The sequence below is a fragment of the Euleptes europaea genome, chromosome 1, assembly GCF_029931775.1.
Source record: "Euleptes europaea isolate rEulEur1 chromosome 1, rEulEur1.hap1, whole genome shotgun sequence".
NCBI lineage: Eukaryota > Metazoa > Chordata > Lepidosauria > Squamata > Sphaerodactylidae > Euleptes > Euleptes europaea.
In genome coordinates this window covers 159,831,681-159,855,680 of record NC_079312.1, presented here as the reverse complement: position 1 = coordinate 159,855,680, position 24,000 = coordinate 159,831,681, and the positions used below count along the sequence as shown (strand labels likewise).

At 45.6% G+C, this 24,000-nt stretch overlaps 1 protein-coding gene across 1 annotated transcript; it reads right to left on the bottom strand.

The window, feature by feature from the left end:
• Window positions 1-282: 282 nt before the first annotated feature.
• LOC130483049 (retinol dehydrogenase 16-like) lies at window positions 283-10,150 on the bottom strand. The gene is made up of 4 exons (XM_056855947.1): window positions 9,838-10,150; window positions 6,593-6,851; window positions 2,191-2,345; window positions 283-503 (listed from the first exon to the last, which is right to left on the bottom strand). The coding sequence occupies exons 1-4, from the start codon at window positions 10,148-10,150 to the stop codon at window positions 283-285; spliced, it is 948 nt and encodes a 315-aa protein (XP_056711925.1).
• Between the last annotated feature and the right edge of the window lie 13,850 nt (window positions 10,151-24,000).

Sequence of the window (24,000 nt, the reverse complement as noted above, 5' to 3'; positions counted from 1 at the left end):
GCCCAGGACCCCAGGATTACTAAGACTGCCACCGCCTTGATTCTGACATTTGAAAAGCTATGGAGTAATATCCTTATAGTGTTGTTCTGGGAAGAGCCAGACATAAAAAGCTTGCTCCTCTCCCACACCTCAACAAAGGGACCTGTCACTTTGCTATTAGAAGGAGAGGCTAAGGCATGATATATTTAAGTACAATGTCAAAATCATTCACCTGTGTCTTATCCATAGCTATTGGGTACTTACAGAGAATGAAAGGACAGAGTCCCTTTTTTGTAAACTCACCTACATAGCATGTGATGGTTTAGGCAGTATACAGCCCAAACCAAAGTCAACCACACAACTTGGCAAATAGGAGGCAGGAATATGAAAGTATTTGGCATCCCAGCCTGCAGAATACCGAAAACGAGGGTAGCAGGATTTCAGAGCATGTTCGATGCAGTTAGTGACTGGGGAAAGGTTATCATTTCCGTACTTCTGGAAGGAGGTGTTGATTAGTTTGCAATCTGTATGTGAAAGACAGCATGCACAGGAAAAGTCAGCAGTTCCTGCCTCCCCAAATCAAAAGAAGAAAAATCATATGGCAGCTCCTGGATACCTCACGAGCACACAAAGCCGCCTTATACTGAGCCAAACCACTGGTTGATCAAGGTCAGTATTGTCTACTGAGAATGTGTGTGTAAAGTGCTGTCAAATTGCAGCCAACTTATGGCAACCTCATAGGGTTTTCAAGGAAAGAGAAAAACAGGTGGTTTGCCAGTGCCTTCCTCTACATAGCAACCCTGGTATTCCTTGGTGGTCTCCCATCCAAGTACTAACCAGGGCTGACCCTGTTTAGCTTCTGAGATCAGACTAGCCTGTGCCATCCTGGTCAGGGTCAAGGCAAGTTATACTAATAAAATGTGTGTGTGCGTAAAGTGCCTTCAAGTCGCAGCCGACTTATGGCGACCCCTTTTGGGGTTTTCATGGCAAGAGACTAACAGAGGTGGTTTGCCAGTGCCTTCCTCTGCACAGCAACCCTGGTCTTCCTTGGTGGTCTCCCATCCAAATACTAACCAGGGCCAACCCTGCATAGCTTCTGAGATCTGAGGAGATCAGGCTAGCCTGGGCCATCCAGGTCAGGGCATACTAATAAAATAGGTCACATAAAAACCATAGAACATTTTTTTAAAAAAATCACAATTTAGGACTGCTTTAATAAAATGCAACCCAAAATAAAACCATCTTTGGTTTCCTCCTAAAACTAATAATAATAATACCAGTTTTTTTCCATTTGTAAGTATTCAGCAATTTAAGAGGAAACCAAAGATGGTTTATAGTAATTTTATACTAATTGAATAAGCATGGCTTCCCCCAAAGAATTTTTGGAACTGGTTTAATGAAGTTGATCAGAATACCCTGTTGGAGATCTCTAGCCTCTTGCACAGACACAGCTATGCTTCCCAGGATTCCCTGGGAAGAGAGAACAATTATTAAGCTAGTTTGTCTGTAATATAGACATTCTGTGAATCATGTTCCAAGGGCTGGTTCCCCTTCCAATTGCTACTGACATGCAAGTGGGGGGAGTCATCCTGTTTCTCTGCTCCTACCACTGGCTGGGATTACCACTGTGCATTCAGGTAGAACAACATGGCTCAGGGAAATAGAGGGATGGGCAGTCCTTAGATCATGTTCAAGTCTGCCACAAAAACTGCAATCAGATGCGAGATGCAACTTGCTTGCTGAGAACTCATTTCCCAGGCAGATGGGTGTCCAATTTAGATCAGGATCATGTCTGTGGGTAGAAGATGCATCTGCCTCCCCCATACCCGGTGCCATTTCCCTGACTTGAAATAGCCCAGTGGGGATGCTGTTTGGCAAACTAGGGAATCTGCATGTACATCATCAGTACCTATGGAGCCCATAACAAGACAAATAGCACCCCAGGGACCATTTCAGATTATAAAAACAATGTGTGTGTGTGTGTGGAGGCATAAATACCTTCTCCCCCACATACCAAGTTCCCAAACTAAACTGAACTCCTGTGTTCCTGGGAACTGAGTTCTCTGTGAGAGGTTGCACTTCATGGCTAATTGAAAATCACATGTGGTGACCTGGATGCAGCATAAGGATTTTGTTTTGTGTACTTAGACACCTGGTTACCACTACATGGTTACAAACACATACACCAACTTCTTTGTCCCCTTAACTCACAGCGCTTGACGAACTGCTCCCCATAAGATTCTTTCACATCAGGAGGCACCTGTCCCCACCTATTCTTCAGGAGGGGCTCTACATCTACGATTGCAGTCTTGAACATACCAGGCTCAATAACAATGACTTGGACCTCAAAAGCATGTAACTCTAGCCTGGATTTGGAACAAAAGCATTCATATTAGAATGTTCTTGCTGAATCAGAACAAAAAGATGTCTTTTTTTAATTTTCTGTAAAACTTTGCAATAGATTATCTTTCCCAAACTCTTCATCAATTCCACGGAATCTCAAGTTTGCCTCTCTGTTTTGCATCTCTAATATCTCAATTCTCGAGTCAGCGGCCCCTTTCCAAACTTTGTGTGATTGTGGTTTTTTGGCAACTAGTTTATATTCCGTTTCAGTTCCTTGATATCTTCTGTGTTTTCCACAATTTTCCCCTTATATCTGCAAGAGAGGTTCTTGTCTCAATTTTGAAGGTTTGCAGGTTGTCCCTTATTCTGCTCTCTAGGCCCAGAACAGATGTCTAACAAGATGTATGCATGTATTTTTTTAAAAAATGTCTATACTCTTAATAAAAATATCACCAAGGTAGCCGAGGATAAAAGAAAAACAACATGAAAGCTGACTAAAACAGTAACAGACAGAAACAATTAAAAACATCATCTTAAAAATAAAGTAAACATTCTTTAAAATTGGCAGCATATACATAAATAATAAACAAAATATTTCAGAACATAAAAACAAGGAAAGAATAGAAGCAAAAATCCAGCATTCTGCCCAGGAGACACATGGTACTGGCAGTAAGGCCTGCCACAATAGCCCTTTTCTGCTAGCAAAAGCACACTGGGTGAAAAGGAGGGAATGATGAAACACCTCCTACCTCTGTGGGAGCCAATTTTTCAGGGGGCACTATTTTAAGGGTGAGCTTTGGGTCACATGTTAAATGCAAACCTACATTTAACATATTGTCTAATCAGACTCATGGACAGCACTGCAACCACTAAGCTTGAAAAACAGTAGCGCAAGGAAGAGTAAGGCTGACAAGGCAAGGGTACTTGGTGGCACAAGGAGGGTAAGGCTACTAGAATTTTATTGGAGAGCAGAGAAGAGTTGCTGCATCCTTTATTGACAGGAATGTAGGGGGGGAATGGAGGTTAATCCTTTTCCTTATGTGGGGCAATATCCCGCACTCACTTGTTGTGGGATAAACCATCCTTGTAAGTCAGCAGAGTAAAAACAGCCAAAAGGAAAGTGGAGGAATATAAACAGCTCACATTATGTATGATAAAAGAAAACTGTATTTAATAAAAGGATTATAAGGTTCAGTAAATAAACAACATTCTCTCCTTAAGAGGCTTGTACTATTCTTATATTCATCTGAAACACTGTGACTTCTTATTTCATTGTGTGTGAGGCAGAGAGCTAACACATAGTTATTCAGAGAGACTTCTAACTTCTGACAGGATCTTAGACTGACTTCATACAGAGTGAATACTGAGTGAATCTGAGTGCATCTGACAGTTGGCAGTGTCCATTAGAACCAACTGCCACCTTGAAGGGAGGGGCAGACTCCTCAGGAGCTCAGAGCCCCCTGCCAATCAAACTATGCCCATCGTTAAATCCAACAAGGAACACTAACTCAAAACATAAGGTGCAAAACTGCAAAACTGGTGCCTAGTTATATAAACACATCGTTTAATACCAGGGGTGTGTAATTTTTATTATCCATTTATCTTGGTGTCTGTCTATCCTACAGGAGCCCAGTGGCGCAAAGTGGTATGCTGCAGTACCACAGTCCAAGCTCTGCTCACAAGTTCAATCCTGACAGAAGTCGGTTTCAGGTAGGCAGCTCAAGGTCGGCTCAGCCTTCCATCCTTCCGAGGTCAGTAAAATGAGTACCCAGCTTACTGGGGGTAAAGTGTAGATGACTGGGGAAGGCAACAGCAAACCACCCCGTAAACATAGTCTGCCTAGTAAACGTCAGGATGTGATGTCACCCATGGGTCAGTAATGACCTGTGCTTGCACAGGGACTACCTTTACGTTTTACTGTTTTTTCTATGCCTCTTCACATCTTCTGTCCCTAGTTTTCCTGTGCCCCTCCACTCTGGTGTCACTCCCCCCGCCAATCTTCCAATCTGACCTCATGTCCATCCAGGCTTTCCCAAAGGCACTATCAACAATTCCTGATTTCCCACTACCACCCCTTCCAGCTTCCAGGTGAGAGAGGGAAAAAGAAAGGGGGGGAAGAGAAGGAGGGAAGCCTCGGTGCAGCTCCCAGAGCAATCCAGATGAGCCGCCGGTGGGGGAAGCTTCAGCATGCCTGACTGGACTGCTCCGGGCAAGCTACTGAGAGTGGGGTTGGAAGCGGGGGAGGAAGCCTGCAGAGGACAGGGATGGGGGTGAGGGGAGGAAGCAGGGGGGATGGGATCTATTGCAATGATGTGCTAGTTTCCAGCTTTCATTTAAAAGGAAATCGCTAGTCACACATGAAGCTGCCCTTACACTGAATCACACCATTGGTTCATCGTAGTCAGTATTGTGTACTCAGACTGGCAGCAGCTCTCCAGGGTCTCAGATCAAGGTTGTTCATATCCCTTACTACCTGTTCCTTTAACTGGAGATGCCAGAGATTGAACCTGGGACCCTCTCACGTGCCAAGCAAATGCTCTACCACTGAGCCACAGCCCTTTTCTCTCCACACTCCTTTTGGTAGTGGAATTATAAGGAGAAAGGTGCAGCCAATATGTTTCTTCTTATAACTCCACAAGGACTAGACTCTCTCTCTCTGTGTGTGTGTGTGTGTGTGTGAGTGAGTGAAGTGATGTCAAGTCACTTTTAACTAGGGTTGCCAACCTACAGGTGGCATCTGGAGATCTCCCAGTAATTTACAATTGATCTCCAGATGACCAAGATCAGTTCCCCTAGAGAAAATGGCTTCTTTGGCATTATAGCCTGCTGAGGTCTCCCCCTTCTCACCAGGCTCCACCCCCAAAATCTCCAGGTGTTTCCCAACCTAGAGCTAGCAACCCTATTTCTGACATATGGGGACCCTATGAATTAGAGGCCTCCAAAACGTCCTATCCTTAACAACCTTGCTCATGTCTTGCAAACTGAGAGCCATGGGTCTCGGGATAATTTTTTTTAATGTGAAACCTTATGTATTTGTCTCAGCAGTGCATTATAAAAATATTATACCTAACTCAACAGAACAGAACAGAAATTACCCATCTTCACCCCTAGATGGGGAGAGCTCCCTTCTGTTCACTTCATGATCTGTAGGAAAGTAACATACTGTATATACTCGTGTATAAGCCGAGTTTTTCAGCCCAAAAAAAGGGCTGAAAAAGCCGGCCTCGGCTTATACGCGGGTCAATACGGTAGAGGGGGGAGGGAGGGGGGAACTTACAGCCGCCGCCGGGCCACCGCTTCCTGCTGCCTGAGGTGGCCTCCTGCAGCTGCAGGGAGGCTGCCCCGGCCCCCGCTGGGCCCGCGCCGCTTGCTGCCGGGAGCCCAGAAGGTAAGTCTGCGGGGCGGGGAGGGGTTATAAGCCGACCCTCGGCTTATACGCGGGTGCCTAATTTTTCCCCATTCTTGGGGAGAAATTAGGCACCTCGGCTTATACGCGGGTCGGCTTATACACGGGTATATACGGTAGATCTTCCCCCCTCTGTAAGGATTAGGCAAATCCATGGAGAATAGGTCCATCAATGGCTACTAGCTATGATAGCTAGTAATTAATTACATTAATTTGAACAAACACATACAGTGTCATTTAAGTACAGGGTATTTTGAATTGTTACATCTCAACAAGTGGGTTGTACCTAGATGATACAATCTGTATAAGTTTACCACTAAACATACCAACACATGCAATCTATTAGGGTGGGGAGGTGAAGGGAAATTGGGAACGATAGGTGGGATATGGCAAGAGAGGATGCTTGTGAGAGCAGCAGAAGGGGATTAAGAAAATATTCAATTTTACTGTAATTTTAAAAATATAAATAAAGAAACAGTTTGCATTGTTAATTAAAAGTTAAAGTTGTATTTCAGCTGTCTGAAGATCATTTGTTGAAGCCCCCCTAAATTTCTGGGGAGCCTCTCCCTAAATCCCCCATGGCCCTGCCTCCATAGTTAGTAGCAACAGAGGCCCCTCCCTGTGATGTCACTGGCTCCTCCCTATGATGTCATAGCAATGCCTCTGGCCCAGTCCCAGCCCCCCCCTACCGGGAAATTGGAAAGTCTACGCCCCTGCTGGTGATTACTGGTACCCCTCAGTCAGTATCAATATTTAGTGCAATCCTGAAAAGCACCTCCGCAGGAGTGTCTGTTTACATTTAACAAAACTGCAGAGGGAAAATGGGCATACTACTTCCACAGACAAAAATAGGCTACACTTTACCTGAGACTGTCCGAGAAGGCTTCTACACCAAACTTGGATGGACAGTAACCCCCTCCAGTGAGGGCTAGTCTTCCCAAAATACTGCCCACGTTGACCACTCTTCCTCTGGCTCTTTTCACCAGGGGCAGCATCTGCAGCGTCACATCAATTAAGCCAAGCAGGTTGACATTTATCACCTTTGCAAAGTCATCCTTTATCATGAATGCATTGGGTCCTACTAATCCCCCGATGCCTGCATTGTTTACCAAGCCCCAGAGTCCTGGGTGACAAAAGAGAAAGGCTGTTTAGAACTCTGGTTGTCTTTTTAACTTCCTGTAAACGTACATAAGGACTTTGTGACAGTATTTTCTATGCCCAGCAAAAGGACCCACCTGTGACTTGCAGGGGCTTCTCACCTTGGCTGGCCAGACCAGGAGGCATCCAGAACAGGCGGGGTGGGGCTGCAGGCTCTAAATTCAGGAATAGAGGTGGGTGGGGCCTGGAGTCTTGACTGGCTGTCAGTCAGCTTTTAAAAGGGCCCGACTTATCTTTTTCCCTTGCTAGAAGTGAAATTAGGATTGCATTCCTCCAGGTGGGGCTCCCAGAATTATACCTGGTCTCCAGACTACAAAGATCAGTTCCCCTGGAGAAAACAGCTGCTCTGGAGGTGCACTATATGTAGGGTTGCCAGCTTCCAGGTAGTAGCTGGAGATCTCCTGCTGTTACAACATCTCCAGCCAATAAAGATCAGTTCCCCTGGAGAAAATGGCTGCTTTGGCAATTTGACTCTATGGCATTGAAGTCCCTCCCCTCACCAAACTCCGCCTTCCTTGGGCTCCACCCCAATAACCTCCCACTGGTGGCAACGAGGGACCTGGCAACCCTAACTATATGGCCTTATACCGGCTGTGGTCCCTCCCCTCTCCAAACCTCTCCCTCCCCATGCTCCACCCCCAAATCTCCAGGAATTTCCCAAACCATAGTTGGCAACCCTAGATTAAATATATTTATGTAGGTTTCTTGAAAGCAGCCAAGAGTTGGCAATTTATCGCAGCAACTCAACCATCAATAGGAAATTATCAACCTCCTAAATCAGAGTTTCCTAACCTTTTAGGTATGGTGACCCACAAATCCAAATGTACTTCCTACAGTGACCCAACCAGGGCTGGCCCAAGGTTTTTTGGTGCCCTAGGCCAACTATTACCTTGGCAACTATCTATACTAGCATTCCATTTTCTATAGTGCCCAACCAGATGTTTTCACACAAAGGTTGTAGCTGCCCCAAGCATGTGGGAGTTGAGCTCCTCCTCTTCTGCCAGCTGGGCCAGGGCTGGAGTTTGAGAAAGTGCCTTTGTAGGGTTGCCAGGTCCCTCTTCACCACCAGTGGGTTTTTTGGGGGGCACAGCTTGAGGAGGGTGGGGTTTGGGGAGGGGAGGGACTTCAGTGCCAGAGTGCAATTGCCAAAGCGGCCATTTTCTCCAGGTGAACTGATCTCTATCGGGCTGGAGATCAGTTGTAATAGCAGGAGATCTCCAGCTAGTACCTGGAGGCTAGCAACCCTAGCCAACCTCCAGGTGGCACCTGAAGATCTCCCAGAATTACAAGCTTCCAGTTGGGAAATACCTTGAGATTTTTGGGACGGAGCCTGAGGAGGGCAGGGTTTGGGGAGGGACTTCAATGCCATAGGGTCCAATTGCCAAAGCAGCCATTTTCTCCAGGGAAACTGATCTTTATCGGCTGGAGATCAGTTGTAATAGCAGGAGATTTCCAGCTAGTACCTGGAAGCTGGAAACCCTATGCATTCAGGGGCGCTGGGCTTAGGAGATACGTGAAGATGGCACATGATGTTGAAGTGGTTGTCAGCAAGGAGCTTGGTGCAGTACATCTCCAACAACAGGTAGAGGCACTGCAGGGGGTTGGGCAAGAGGTTGGACTGCTGAAGGAGCAGCACCAAGACAGAGCCCACACACACACACAACCCTCTTTCTATCCCCCTCTGGTTTTTTCCATGGCATGCTGAACAGCTCCCACCTACTCTCCAACCCTCCTCCCCATCCTTCTTTCAGCTTCTACCACGAAGTTACTAATTGCTGTGCAGCTTCCCCCCCCCCCCATTGTGGTCACAAAGAGGGAGGAGGAGATGAAAATGTGCAAAGTTGAAGAGGAGAAGAAGAGCAGGTTTTTATACCTCACTTTTCTCTACCTTTTAGGAGTTTCAAAGTGGCTTACAATCGTCTTCCCTTTCCCTCCCCACAACAGACACCTTGTGAGGTAGGTGGGGCTGAAAGAGTTCTGAGAGAACTGTGACTGGTCCAAGGTCACCAAGCTGGCTTCATGTGGAGGAGTAGAGAATCGAACCCAGTTCTCCAGATTAGAGTCCACCGCTCTTAGCCACTACACCCATAGGGAAGGAAAGAGAAGGATGCATAGAGGCCATTAGGCAGGGGCTGGCCCACAGCCCACTTTCAAAGGCTTTGAGACCCACTTTGGGGTCCCAAACCACAGAAACAGTGTTAAGGACCTTAATAACCCTGCCTTTCATAACCTCCATTCTACAATATGAGGGCTACAACAGAAAAATGCTTAGCAAATGAGCGATAGCTATTCCAACCCATCAACAGGAGAGTGTGACCAATAGCTCCTAATCAGAGGGACACAGTTGCCCCATGCTCATACGCTGCAAGAGGTCTCTTCTAAAACACCTCCATCTAAAGCAGCAAGGGGGAAATATTTTCAGTGATGGAAATGGGAAAAACTACTCCCATTCTCTAGTTTGGTAGCCCTAATCCATATACCCTTTTCTCCTGTGGCTGCTTTTTGAGAGCTAAATTATACATCTGATGTTCCAGTCACAGGATTCAAGTGTCACATGCAATTTGGCCTACATATAAGGAGAGAATTTGCTTTTTAAAGTATGATAAAGTTAGAGCATAGGTTCTCAAACTGGTCTTTAACAAGGTTAGGGCTGCCAACCTCCAGGTGGTGGCTAGAGATCTCCCGCTATTACAACTGATTCCCAGGTGACAGAGATCAGTTCCCCCAGAGAAAATGGCCACTTTGGCAATTGGACTCCATGGCATTGAAGTCCCTCCCCTCCCCAAACCCCGCCCTCCTCAGGCTCCACCCCCAACAACCCTAAACAAGGTCCATGGCTTGGGCCACAAAGTATGCCTAGTGGTCCCAGAACACTCATAACATCCCCGTGGAGCAAATGGAAGTCTCAGTGGCCACATTTCAAAGATACCAAATGAGAAAGAGCCAGTCACCTTTGTCCCCCACGCATCCTTTCACCCACTCAGCTGCTGCAGCAACACCCTCTGTACGGGTGACATCCAGGATGGTGGTCTTCAAGCGGTCGGACGTGGCCTTCTCCAGCTCTTCAGCCCCCTTCTGGGTGAGACATCCTGCTAAGACCCTCATGCCCTTCAGATCCAGCTGCCTGGCAAGCAGGTTCCCAAAGCCAGAGTCGCAGCCGGTGATGAAAACATACTTCTCGGTCAGGTTCTCCACTGTCTGTCTCTCCCGGTACCACCGGCGAAGGAAGTAGAGGCCCAGCAAGGCAGCCAAGAATAACCACATGGCTACAGAAGAAAAGAGGAAACAAGAAAAGATTTGGGGGAGTTACAAATACATTGCTAGTTTTTTTTTTCCTTGCCCAACTTTGGTCTTACCCAACATGCAGAAATCAAACAATCCCTCATTACTTCATCTCCATGCCAGGAGTAGTTTCTCCTGCCGCTTTAATGGCAAGGAGAGGGGTTAGTTTTTTAAAAGGGAGTAGGCAACTAGCAGGGAAGAAGATTGCTGGGGGAGAGGTAAAGGCCTTGCCTGGTAGACAGCCTCCCAGTTTCCATTGGTCTGTTCCAGGTCACACTGGTATTCTTAGCTATAAGGCAACCAGGGCAGCTGCCCTGGGCACTGCACTGGGGGTGGGGGGAGTTGCACCACCATGCATAGTCTGCCAAGTTCCCCTGAATTGAAGGGTCAGAGCAAAAGAAACAAAAATGGCTTTTCACCTGGACTTGCTTTTTCTTTTTCCTTCCTTTTCTCCTTTGAGGTTGATCTGGGCCTCCGGACCTCCTTCACTTCTGGCTTGATTAAAGTAAACACATCCACATAATATCCATCTAATATATCTTCCCTGATGTTACGTGGAAGATGTATCCCTGGGAGGTTCTCGTCATCCCCAAATGCTGGGGGCAAGGTTAGAATCATAGAATCGAATCATAGAATCATTGAGTTGGAAGGGACCACCAGGGCAGGGCCATCAAGTCCAACCCCCTGCACAATGCAGCAAATTCACAACTGCCTCCCCCCACACACACCCCTAGTGACCAGAAGATGGCCAAGATGCCCTCCCTCTCATCATCTGCCTAAGGTCACAGAATCACCATTGCTGACAGATGGCCAACCTCTTCTTAAAAACTTCCAGGGAAGGAGAGCTTACTACCTCCCGAGGAAGCCTGTTCCACTGAGGAACCACTCTGTTAGAAAATTCTTCCTAATGTCAAGACGGAAACTCTTTTGATTTAATTTCAACCCGTTGGTTCTGGTCCGACCTTCTTGGGCAACAGAAAACAATTTGGCACCTTCCTCTATATGACAGCCCTTCAAGTACTTGAAAATGGTTATCATATCCCCTCTCAGTCTTCTCCTCTTCAGGCTAATCATACCCAGCTCCTTCAACCTTTCCTCATAGGACTTGGTCTCCAGACCCCTCACCATCTTTGTTGCCCTTCTCTGGACACGTTCCAGTTTGTCTACATCTTTCTTAAATTGTGGTGCCCAAAACTGAACACAGTACTCTAGTTGCGGTCTAACCAGAGCTGAGTAAAGCAATACCATCACTTTGCGTGATCTGGACACTATACTTCTGTTGATGCAGCCCAAGACTGCATTTGCTTTTTTAGTTACCGCATCACACTGCTGACTCATGTTCAGTGATTGTTCTACTAAGACCCCAAGATCCTTTTCACACACACTACTGCTCAGACAAGTCTCCCCCATCCTATAATTATGCATTGGATTTTTCCTACCTAAATGCATAACTTTACGTTTGTCTTTGTTGAAGTGCATTTTATTAGTTCTAGCCCACTTCTCCAGCCTGTCAAGGTCATCCTGCATCTTGGCTCTGTCTTCTACCGTATTTGCTACCCCTCCCAATTTAGTATCATCTGCAAATTTAATAAGCATCCCCTGTATTCCTTCATCCAAATCATGTATAAAGATGTTGAACAACACAGGGCCCAGCACCAATCCCTGAGGAACTCCACTAGTCACTTCTCTCCAAGTGGATGAGGAACCATTAACTAGCACTCTTTGGGTACGATCTGTCAACCAGTTGCACATCCACCTAACAATAATAGGATCTAACCCACATTTTCCCAATTTGTCAACTAGAATACTATGTGGAACCTTATCAAAAGCCTTACTAAAATCTAGATAAACTATGTCTACAGCATTCCCCTGATCTAGCAAGGTAGCAACTTTCTCAAAAAAGGAGATAAGATTAGTCTGACATGACTTATTATTGAGAAACCCGTGCTGGCTCTTAGTGATCAGATCCATCCTTTGTAAATGCTCAAGGACTGACTGACTGATGATTTGTTCGAACACTTTTCCTGGTATAGAAGTCAAGCTGATGGGTCGGTAGTTACCTGGATCCTCCTTTTTCCCCTTCTTGAAGATGGGGACCACATTTGCCCACCTCCAATCTTCTGGCACCTCACCTGTTTGCCAAGACTTTTCAAAAATAATGGACAGAGGTTCCGAAATTACATCTTCAAGTTCTTTGAGTACCCTTGGGTGCAATTCATCTGGCCCAGAGGATTTTGTTTCGTTTAAAGAAACAAGGTGTTTGTATACTACCCCAATGCCAATTCTAGGCTGCAAATCCCTTCCCTCATCAGATATTCTCTTTATGCCATGTTGAGCACCGCTTCCCTCACGAGAAAAGACTGAGGAAAAGTAGGAATTGAGGAGTTCTGCCCTCTCTTCATCTCCTGTTACAATTTCACTTTCCGTCCACGCAATGGGATTATCTTGTGCTTGTTCTTACTCTGTACATAGGAAAAGAACCCTTTTTTGTTGTGTTTTGTTGTACATGCGCTGCCCCTATTTGCCCCCCAAACCGCCCCAGGGCCCTTTCCCCATTCTTCCCTATCTTGCCCCACCCAGGAGGGCAGACCTGGCACGTTTGCTGCCGCCAGCCAATAATCTTCCCCTGTTTCTGACCAACCAGACCCCGAAGTTGTCTTACCACCAGAACTTGTGCCGTCAGTATCCTTGTCTGAGAGTACTGCTCATATCCAATCTGTGATTACGTTAGCGCAAAGGAGTGCTAATGCTGTTTTAAGGTTTGTTAGGACAAGAGGTGGGGGATGTATACCTGCGGCCATAAAGGTATTTAATGCCAAATCCTTGTCCCAACTTCGTTACAGTGCACAATTGATTTCTATGATACTGTAATTTCACCACACTGGAAAGAGTTCAATCTGTTTATCTTAGGGCTCTTTTCAATGTACCCAGCTGTTTACCGAATGCTGTACTCAGAATGGAGGCTGGCCTCCTCAAAGTGGAAACAAGGATATGGCTTATCACTATTAATTACTGGCTGAAAGTGCATCTTAACCCAATAGGTCTATTAAGATATTTTTTATTAGCTACTCCGTATCCACAGTGGTCAGCTAGGATACTCCATAAACTTTCCTCAATTGGCATTGATCCTGCGTGTTTGATGGATCTAGGGTTGGACAGAGCAAAAGCTATAGTCCACCAACGCTTGTGTGATATGGAGTATCAGTCAGAGATTGCACAACTTTCTGGGGTGTATAGGGATTTATTATCCTGTGGTGGCAAAGCCATGGCCCCATATCTCTTCAACATTACGTCACCTCAATTGAGATGGGCATTCTCTAGAGCACGATTTGATGCCCTCCCCTCGGCTGTTCTCCTGGGTAGATTCTTAAATCAATCCAGACAGCTGAGAAAATGCTTATGTACAGTGGGAGCGGAAGAGTCCCTGTCACACATTTTATTACACTGTGAAATTTATTTGGAATTTAGAAGATCCACAATTGAACCCTGGTTACAACTATTTGGCCTTTTACATCAATCTATAACCAAAGAGAGTTTACTTATTCAATTTCTGCTCGAGGATAAAAATCCTGCTTTATCCTATGATGTAGCCAAATTTTGTTGGAAGGCTGTCACCAAAAGGAATGCTCAAAACAGAAGGGGTTATATTATTTGTGATGCAGCAGACGAGTGATGGGTGAACCAAGGTTTTTCGTCTTCTCCCCCCCTCCAATATGTTGAAAAATGTATTTTAACTTGATTATTTTAGGATATTTTATTTTATTTTATTCACTTAATGGCATATATGTACCTGCATTGTTTTGTAATTTTATGCTGGCCATTGGCTGTAACAACAATAAACAGTATCCTTGTCTGGCCTCCTTGTGGATCTCCCTCTCCTTGTCCTCTTTTTTGCTTGTCATCCACTGTGATGAGAACGGCATCTCCTACTGCCCGAACTGGAAGACCCGGAGGAGGAAGGCTCTCTGCGTTGATGCCTCCAAAGCCAACTGCTTCCGCCCAGCCCACTGAGCACTGCCTGGCTCGTACTGGCCACCACTGGGGAGGGGACTTGCTGATGAGAGCTCAGCTGTTCCACCCTCTCCGATAAGGAGCTGACTGCCACTGTCAGATCCTGCAAAGTGGCTTCACCCGCTGTGGGGATGGGCCTGGGTTGCCCTGAGGGTGCACTCTCTGCACGGCTCCCCCCCACACACACATACACTGTCTACTAGGAGCCAGAGCTTCCCAGGACTGTTGAGAAGCTCCCGCCCAACCTCTGGTGTGAGGAGGACACTGCAGCTTCTCAATCGACGGCCTCTTCTTCGGAGGCATGGCAGTCCCTTTCAAAAGGGGGGGGCACCCTAGGCAGATCCACAGTTTGCAAGCCTGAACTAGGAAGAGGAGCTAATAGTGATTGTCAGCACAGTGATTTAGCTCGTTCTCCTTTCCTAGCCAGTGCCTGCCGGTGCCCTGCTGCCCCAGCTCCAAGAGGCTCAGCTCAGACTGGCAGCCCAATCTCCTTCTGAGCTTTACTGCATTGATCCTATTATTAGTGCAGCCATCTGGCTGTAGAAGTCTCGGCGTCTGTTCCCTTCTACACATCCTTCCACACCCGTTCTCAACTCCCTCTGCACCGCGCTGCAGTGGCAGCCCTGCCAGCCTGCCCGGCCAGTACACTTATTTAAATAAAAACATATTTACATTCAAGCCACCCTGTCTGAGGTAATCTCAGCACTGTTGCTGAAGACATCCAAATTGATTGTTCTGGGTGATTTCAACATTCATGCTGACAGCACCTTTCTCAGGTGATGGGCCCCATGCATTTAATAGTAGGGTTGCCAACCTCCAGGTCGTGGCTGGAGATCTCCCACTATTACCGACATCTCCAGGTGATGGAGATCAGTTCACCTGGAGAAAATGGCCGCTTTGGAAGGTGAACTCTATGGCATTATACCCCATTGAAGTCCTTCCCCTCCCCAAACCCTGCCCTCCCTAGGCGACACCCCAAAAATCTCCAGGTATTTCCCAACCCAGAGCTGGCAACCCTATTTGATAGCATTGTGGCCACTGTTCCCAGTCAGTGTAAAATCACCTACCTCATGCAACAGGTCTCAATTCCTGCACAGAACAAAGTCCAGGGTCATTAGCCTTCTAGATAGCTCTGTAACCCACTGTTCGAGCACACAGTGACCCACTGATTCAACCTCTCATGTACACTTCAACACCACCCGAACGCTTCCTTCACTGTCATGCCTATATGGTTTCTATCCAGGATATCTGATCAATTTTCCCCATTCCATCAGGTTTTTGAAATGTCCACTAGACCACCACAAAGCACTTCAGCTCCCCCACTTTGGCTCAGAGGCTTGTAGTACTGACATTATAGACATCTATACTTCATTTTCCTTGACTGGGTGGGTGGGGAACCTTTTTCCTGCCAAGGGCCATTTGCATATTTATAAAATCATATTTATAACAACCCCCCCAAGGCCAGCGAGGCCCCAGCAGCACGAGTATCAGCCGCCCCCTCAGCATTAGGCCACAGCACAGGGGTGCAGCCAGGGGGGTCGAGCAGGGGGAGGGCTGTATAGGGGCCCGAGATGGTGGCATGGCCAGCACACAGGCCAGCAAGGCCTCGGTGGTACGAGTCTCGGCCACCCCAGCAGCGTTAGTCCACAGCGTGGGGTGCGGTGGGGGGATCGCCCCACCACACAGACACAGGCAAGCTGGGAGGGGGAGGAAGGTTCAGGGCCGGCACGTGCTCCTGCCTCCCAGCAAAGCCTGAAGTGCCGAGAGGAGGCCCTGGCTAGTGACAGCTAGCTCCGTGGAGCTCCCAGCCTTGACAGGCGGGCTGGGGGGTGGATAAAATGAGCTCGCGGGCCGGAGGTTCCCCAATCCTGGTTTAAAACCTGCTCTGCTGCCAACTTTTTAATATTAAATATTAAACTTTTTAATATTAAATATTAAACTTTTTAATATTAAATGCCGCCTGGTTCTGTTTCAGTTCAAGTAAGGTGTGTCTGTTTTTACAGATTCAGCTTGTCCTAAACCTTCCTTCCAGTAACACTTTCTCATCCAATATTGAGACCCCTCTACTTGTCTTGTTGGCCTTGCACATGGAGTATGTAGCAATCCTGAGAATACTGCTTTTGAGATCCTGAACTTTAACATTCATCCTAGGAGCCATTTTTTTTCTCCAGGAACACACCTCAAACTTCTTCAGTATCATTGGTGCCGATATATCCTACAACAGCTGACCCTACACTAAATACGTACATACCTAAGTGCTGTCAAGTTGCAACCAACTTATGGTAACCCCAGCAAGGGAGAAGCAGAGATGTTTGCAATTGCCTTCCTCAGCAGAGTCTTCCTAGGTGGTCTCCCACCCAAGTATCAACTCTGCTTAGTTTCCAAGATCTGATGAGATCAGATTATACCATGCCACCTTCCCTCCTCTCCCACACTACCTATCAGCCTTTGTATAGCATGTGACATCCACAACATTTGTGGCAGGCAAGCAAGTCACCATGCAGTCATAATGCCTGTCACAGACCTCTAGAAGTTAATCTTTTCACTACCAAAAAATTGCCCCTCCCACAAACTCACAAGGGTATCCTTGGTAAAAGTGGATATTGGTTCATCATCCAAGGAAAGGGTCCATTCTAAGGAATTATTTCCTGTCCTTAGGAAAGCATCAAGCTATCTCAAGACCCTCAATCTCCAAGACAACAGAAGAGCTATCAGTACAGCAGCCAGACAGTTCTAGCAGGTCCTTCAAAGTCTTGTCCACATGCCTCTCTTTTTAAAAAATTTAATACAGTCACTGACCAGCAAAAACAAACAACCAAACAAGCAAACAACAACATCCACAGTAGATAATAAGAAAACCACAACAACAGCTACTACCGCTACTACAAATAATCTAAGCCTAAAAATTACATATTGTGTGTAGAATAAAATTTATATAAATATCATACAACTTGGTGTGACCCCCTTAATATTTTGAGTAATAAAGTATTTCTGTTACTCTTATCCTGTCAGGGTACAACATATTTTAATAGCTGCCGCACAGAATTTAGCAGTCAAGAGTGTAAACTGTGTATGTCCACATACCTCTTTCTCTCTGTGTCTTGGGTTCTTGGATCAGCAATCCTAACTAAGAACAAATCTGTTTCCCAAGAGCCAAGAGTTTTATTTATCAAGCACCCTCCCACACCTTTTGCCAGGTGAGCCAATAAATTTACAATCTATTAGATTGCTGCCCCGCTGCTGATTTTCTGCCATCATGATTGATGTTTAAAGCTGTTATGGCTTAAGGTAAGGTGATTACCTGAAACTCTACAGATGCCTGTGCTAAGAAAGATAACACATAGTGCTCTGACTTCCTCACCTTGACAGTAAATCACCCAGGAACTTTACAAAGCTTATCCAGCTGTCCTCAACTAAGGCCAGAGCTTTTTCAGCGGTGGCCCCTGCCTGATGGAACTCTCTATCCAAAGAGACCAGAGCCCTGGGAGACCTAGCTCAGTTTTGAAGGGCTGGCAAGTCAGAGATGTTCTGCTGTGTTTGAGCTATGGGAGCGGGAGCTGGACTCAGCAGTAGCTGGCACCTGGAGCTACCTCTTGGCCCTATTGATAGGACGTCGAAGGCTTTCACGGTCAGAGTTCATTGGTTCTTGTAGGTTATCCGGGCTGTGTGACCGTGGTCTTGGTATTTTCTTTCCTGACATTTCGCCAGCAACTGTGGCAGGCATTTTCAGAGGAGTAACACTGAAGGACAGCGTCTCTCAGCGTCAAGTGTGTAGGAAGAGTAATATACAGTCAGAAAGGGGTTGGGTTTGAGCTGAGTCACTGTCCTGCAAAAAGTCTCAAAGGTAATGTGCTAATCATTGTCCACCCCTTAAGTGGGAAAGTGACTGGGAAATCTCACACAATTACCTTTGACTTTAAAAGAGGGAACTTCTCTCAAATGAGAAAACTGGTAAAGAGGAATGTGAAGGAAAAGCCCCTGCTTTCCTTCTATGAAACACTGGTTCAGGCTTCAGGCCTAGAATTCTCTGATATTAAACTCTGGTAAATTAAACATTGGGGGGCCTGGAATAACAAGCAGGCCTCTCATAAATTGCTGTGGAATGTGCTTTCGATTTTGGAAAGTACTCCTCAAGGTCTCAAGGCGGTAGATAAACAGCTGCCCTGAATTTACAGCCATGGGGGGGGGGGGGGCAGCAACGAACGATTTATCTCCCAGGCAACAACTAGGGCCATTAAACGTTATCTCTGAGTTTGAGTCTTTCCAGTTGTCTCGCATAACTGCAGAATGCGAGTCAGCGTGTAACACTCGTGACTAAGAGATGACATGACAAATTAATGTAGGGTTAATTGAAATCCTTGCCATCTTATTGGCTAAGATGGCCATAGGTTGGTAAGATGGAAAGGATAAAATGATCCATTTTGAGATCAGAAGACTATGGAGGTTTGGGGATGCGCTGGCGCATCCTGGGCCTTTCATCAAACTTTGTTTTATCCCATAGAACGAATCTATGCTTGACTGAAGAGACCAGCATGCTGACCTCCAGATGCTAACCTCTTGGACTGTGGTAACTCTTTTGCAAAACTGAATGCTTTATCTTTTTGCCTGATTTGCCTGACTTTATGCCGATTGCCTTTCAACTGAAATGTGTAGTTAGCATTTAAAACAAGAAAGCTTCAATAATCTATGTGTCTCACGTAACTTTTGCCTTTCTGTAAACGAGCACAAACCTTTTGAATAAACCTTAAGTTTATTAATATTGAAAGTGTCTAGTGATTTCTGTGGTGTCCCAAGGCTGAATCTTAAGTGCCTATACTGGCTTTGACCGTGCTATCTTTTGGTAAGCCTTTTTGAACAGAGTGAACTGGCCTGACCAGGTCTCAACCTGGCAGGTGAAGGGTCACCCTGAATTTGGAGCTTGGCTGGAGTTACCCTGGACTCCTTGCCTGGAGGCTCACCTTTTGTCCCCAGGGTTGGTGGCAGCTATTCCATTAACCTGGGGTTTAAAGACCCGAGTTTAACATTTTGTTTTGTGAACCACCCTAAACACCCAACCAAAGACTGCCCAACTGGTGGAGACTGGCTGGAGCAATCTTTGACAAGGAAGTTGAAAGGAACAGTTAGGAGGGTTAAATCTCTTGAAAAGGCTTGGGGGTTACTCAAGTCCACATTACTAGAGGCTCAGCTAGCTTGTATACCACAGGTCAGGAAAGGTAGTAATAAGTCCAAGAGGTCACCACCATGGCTAACAAATAAGGTGAAGGAAGCAATTAGAGAAAAAAAGTCTTCCTTCAGAGACTGGAAGGTTTGCCCAAACGAGGCGAACAGAAGCAAACACAAACTTGCCCAAAAGGAAATGCAAGCAGATAATTAGAGATGCAAAAAAAAAAAAAAGATTTTGAGGGGCATATTGCTAAACACATCAAAACAAACATTAAGAAATTCTTTAAGTATATAAGGAGTTAGGAAACCAGCTAGGGAAGCAGTTGGACCATTGGATGACGATGGGAGTAAAGGAACTCTAAGGGAGGATAAAGCGATTGTTTCACATGCTTAGGCTCTTTATTCTTGAGTTTATACATATTATATATACCTTGGGTCATTTGCTCTTTAAACTTGAGGCAATGAGAACATGCCTGTTACCAGTTAACTACTCACCTGAAACCTATATAAAAGATACACAGAATAGTACTAGTAGAACACCAGTTCAAAACTTGTCAGAAGGAAGGGTGGTTCCTCTTGAGAATTTGAACTTAATTATTGGTATGTATAATGATTTGTTCAGCTAATGGGAGGAAGAGTCTTATAATTACAGATCATTTAATATAGCTAAATGCATTATATATTTATTACATAGGCTGATGAAGCTAAATTCTTAGTGAAAGCTCAAGATTATTCCGGAAAAAGCGTTTCCACCAGCACAACTCTCCATCATTACAACTTCTCCTGGTATCCCTCCTGGATTCCCGGCTTTGCCGAGCTTTGCCACTGTCCTGGACAAGAATTCCACCACCGGGAAGTGAGAGTTTGTACAACAGACTGTTACATTTTCCATCTTCCTTAGCATTGCTTTGGGCTTTTCAACCATTCACTGGGCTCACACCTTCAATTTACAACCTTTTTCCAGCTCCTCTCATATTGGGACATTTCCTTGTGTGTTTGTCTACGTCATCCATCATTGCTTGTTTCAGCTGCAAGCACATGACTGCGTGTACAGCTGCTATGCAGCGACATTTATTTTCTTTAGCAAACCTTTTTTGTAATTTATTTTGTTATTGCAGCCTGTTACTGATCCACCTTTGACACTCCCGACTCCCCCCACCGGGAGATTTCAACTTTGTAACGCCTTACACACACGCTCCTTCTTTCCGCTTCAAGCAGCACACCCAAGTGCGTGCGTTCAATACAGCTGCATTATTGTCTTTGTAATGAGAGTTCAGTTCACAGCGTAGCTGGCCCCTTTGCTTTATATGCTTATACAATTGTGCATGTGGAGGGGTTTCAATTGGTATCATTTACTTTATGCTTTTTGAAAAGCCTTATTAGTGATTTTGCCTGTGCTTTCAATCTATATAGGGATGTTCACAACTGCATTCTACCATTAATACTAGCTGCTGTTTGGTACAGTCTGTGGTTATATATTAGAGCATTTTTGCACACAATTAACAACAGATGCTGGTAATTTGTACTGTCATTAATTATATATAGGAATATTATTGTATTTATGAAATTCATTGAATTATTATTACTTGGAAATGTCATGCTAAGAACATTTAATACATTGATGAAGTTTACATGCACAATATATTGAAGTGATTGTTATCACACTGAAATAAGTATTGTCATTATTTCTATTTCTAATATTTTTGAGCCTCGTGCTGTACTTTGGTTCATTATGTACTTTGTACCAGCCATGTAAATAGTTCCTCAAACTCCTCTGGTCTACCCGCTCACGTTAGTTATTTGTAACTGAAAAAGTGGGTGGGGGGCGACCACGTGTCAAATTTTGCTACCTGTTCTTTTGGAGGTGCTGCTTCTTCACCATGGAAGGGAACTCATGTGGGGGGATATTCCAATGCCCATCCCAGACATTTAGGGAAACTAGTCTGAGAAAAATTACTCCAGGTGTTCTCCCACTTGAAGCTCCATTCCCTTGACACATACAAGTCATAGACACTTCTACTCCCTGACACATAAGCAGAGAAAAGGTACATGGATAGGGTTGCCAGCCTCCAGGAAGTGGCTGGAGATCTACTGGGATTCCAATTGATCTCCAGGTGACAGAGATCAGTTCACCTGGAGAAAATGGCCACTTTGGAAGGTGGACTCCATGGCATTATACACCACTGAAGTCCCTCCCTTCCCTTCCCCAAACCCTGCCCTCTCCAGGCCCCACCCCCAAAATCTCCAGGTAATTTCTAACCCAGAACTGGCCACCCTCTACAGGGACTGCAGTTGCTAAAGTGAAGGGAGGGGGTTCCAGAGTCTGCAAGTGACAGAAACCATGCCCTTCCTGAAGGGTTTTGCCAATGAGTGCTCAGGCAGCCCTAGCTGGGAGGAGCTGTTTGAAAACTGTTCTGTATGAGTCAGATTTCAACAACTGCCTCAAGCCATTCATATTCCAGCAAGCCAGAGTGGATTAGAAAAAAGGGAACAAGCTGTGTCTACAAGCAACTGAGTTTGCAGATTAATCATTGACAGCTGGCCCAGCAAAGCAAACGTATGTAATTCAGACTCTGATGTGGACTTTATGAAACTCATGGGGGGGGGGGAGTTGGGGGGATGGGGTTTGTTTATTTATTTGTAATTAAAATCACTCTCAAAAATATTTTTCTGGGTATTCTGACAGATGAGCCCCAAACACAGAGACAGATTCAAATTCTGTTTACCAAAGTGAAAGGCAAATAGTGTTCTTATTGTGATTCTTAAGGCTTTCCTCCCTCCGGTTAATGCAAGGTTGCATGGGGCAGCATCAGGATGTTTGAACATTTCAAAGAGTTGGTTTGCTTAATGCCTGCACCGATTGGCTTCCACACCTTTGGGATAGGGTTTGCCAGCCTCCAGGTGAGACCTGGGGTTCCCCGGAATTAAAGCTCATCTCCAGACTACAGAGATCAGTTCCCCTGGAGAAAATGGGTGCTTTGGAGGGTGGACTCTATGGCATTATGCCTCACTGGGGACCTTGTCCTGTCCAGGCTCCATTCCCAAATCCCCAGGAGTTTCCCAACATGGACCTGGCAACCCTACCACACCCATCCCCTGCCGGTGCTAGGCAGGACCTGGCAACCCTTCCTTGGAAAGGTGTAGACTATCTAGCCCTGCCAGCTCTTGAAGCCGCCCAGCATATTATGCATAACATCTCTGGAGAAGCTTTCTGCATAGGGTTGCCAGGTCCCTCTTTGCCACCGGTGGGAGGTTTTTGGGGTGGGGCCTGAGGAGGGAGGGGTTGTGGAGGGGCGGGACTTCAATGCCATAGAGTCCAATTGCCAAGATGCCCATTTTCTCCAGGTGAACTGATCTCTATCGCCTGGAGATTAGTTGTAATAGCAGGAGATCTCCAGCTATTACCTGGAGGTTGGCAACCCTGTTTCTGCAGCATGCAGACACCATCGTCACCTGCTAATGTCTGTGCCCCAACTTGCTCTTAAGGTAGGGTTGCCAGCTCTGGGTGAGGGGAAATTCCTGGAGATTTGGTGGTGGAGCCTGGGGAGGGCTGGGTTTGGGGAGGTGAAGGACCTCAGTGAAGGACCTCAGTCATGCCATACAGTCCACTCTCCAAAGCAGCCATTTTCTCCAGACCAAAGATCTCCTGTGGTGTGGAGATCAGCTTTAATTCCACGAGATCACCAGGCCCTACCTGGAGGTTGGCGACTCTATCTTAAGGGCATGGGTGCTGGTTCAGAAAGGGAAAGGTTTCAAATACTCAGAAAGCTGAGTGAAAGGTTCTGCATTTTTCTTTCTTCTAATCAGAGTACTTAATATAACATTCTATTGTTTAGCAATTGGACACTATTATATACTGCCTAGCAAGAAATCCATATCACTTTATAACTTAAAACAGGCAGGACATTGGTTGTTATTTCAGTACTTGACGGCATGAACCCATAGGTCTGTGTATCTCTTGCCTTCCTCTCAGGGTGCAAATCTTAAAGCACCCACTTGGCTAATTTTTCACCCAGCCAGGAGAAAATTAATCTATGAGGGAGCATAAGGAGCTCCTAGTCAGCAATTGTTGTTTTTGAGCACTCAGTTACGAGTTTCCTCTCTAGTAAGGGAGTGTCTGTATTGGCAGTAAAACAACAATTCTTCCTTGAGAATTAATTCCATATCTATTTACGTTTTTCTCTTATGCTTCTAATATGGAGTTCAGTCGGCATATATAGTTTTCTGATCCTCATTTTATCCTCCGAAGAAGCCAGTGAAGTAGGCTAGGTGAGGCAAGAAGGTGTGATTTACCCAATGAGCTTCATGGCTAAGTGAGGGTTTGAGCCCGAATCTCCACAAACCTAGTCTCGCACTCCCAACTACTATACCGCTCTGGTGATTTAGCAAAAATGAAGAATGAGTGTAGCATGTGACGGGGAAATTTATTGCAGGTTCCACTGAGGGGTACCATGATGCACTCCAAACAAAGCAGCAGTTAAAGTAATCCTTTATTAAAAGCTCGAGCTGGGTAGTTCACCTAGTCTAAGTAGCAACTTGTAAACAGGGCAGTTCTGCTAAGTTTATTATGCATAGATTGGATGATATAATTTTTTCTTCTCTTGGAATGCTCTGATGTCATTAAAACTATAAAAGTTCTATGCATAACAAACTTAGCA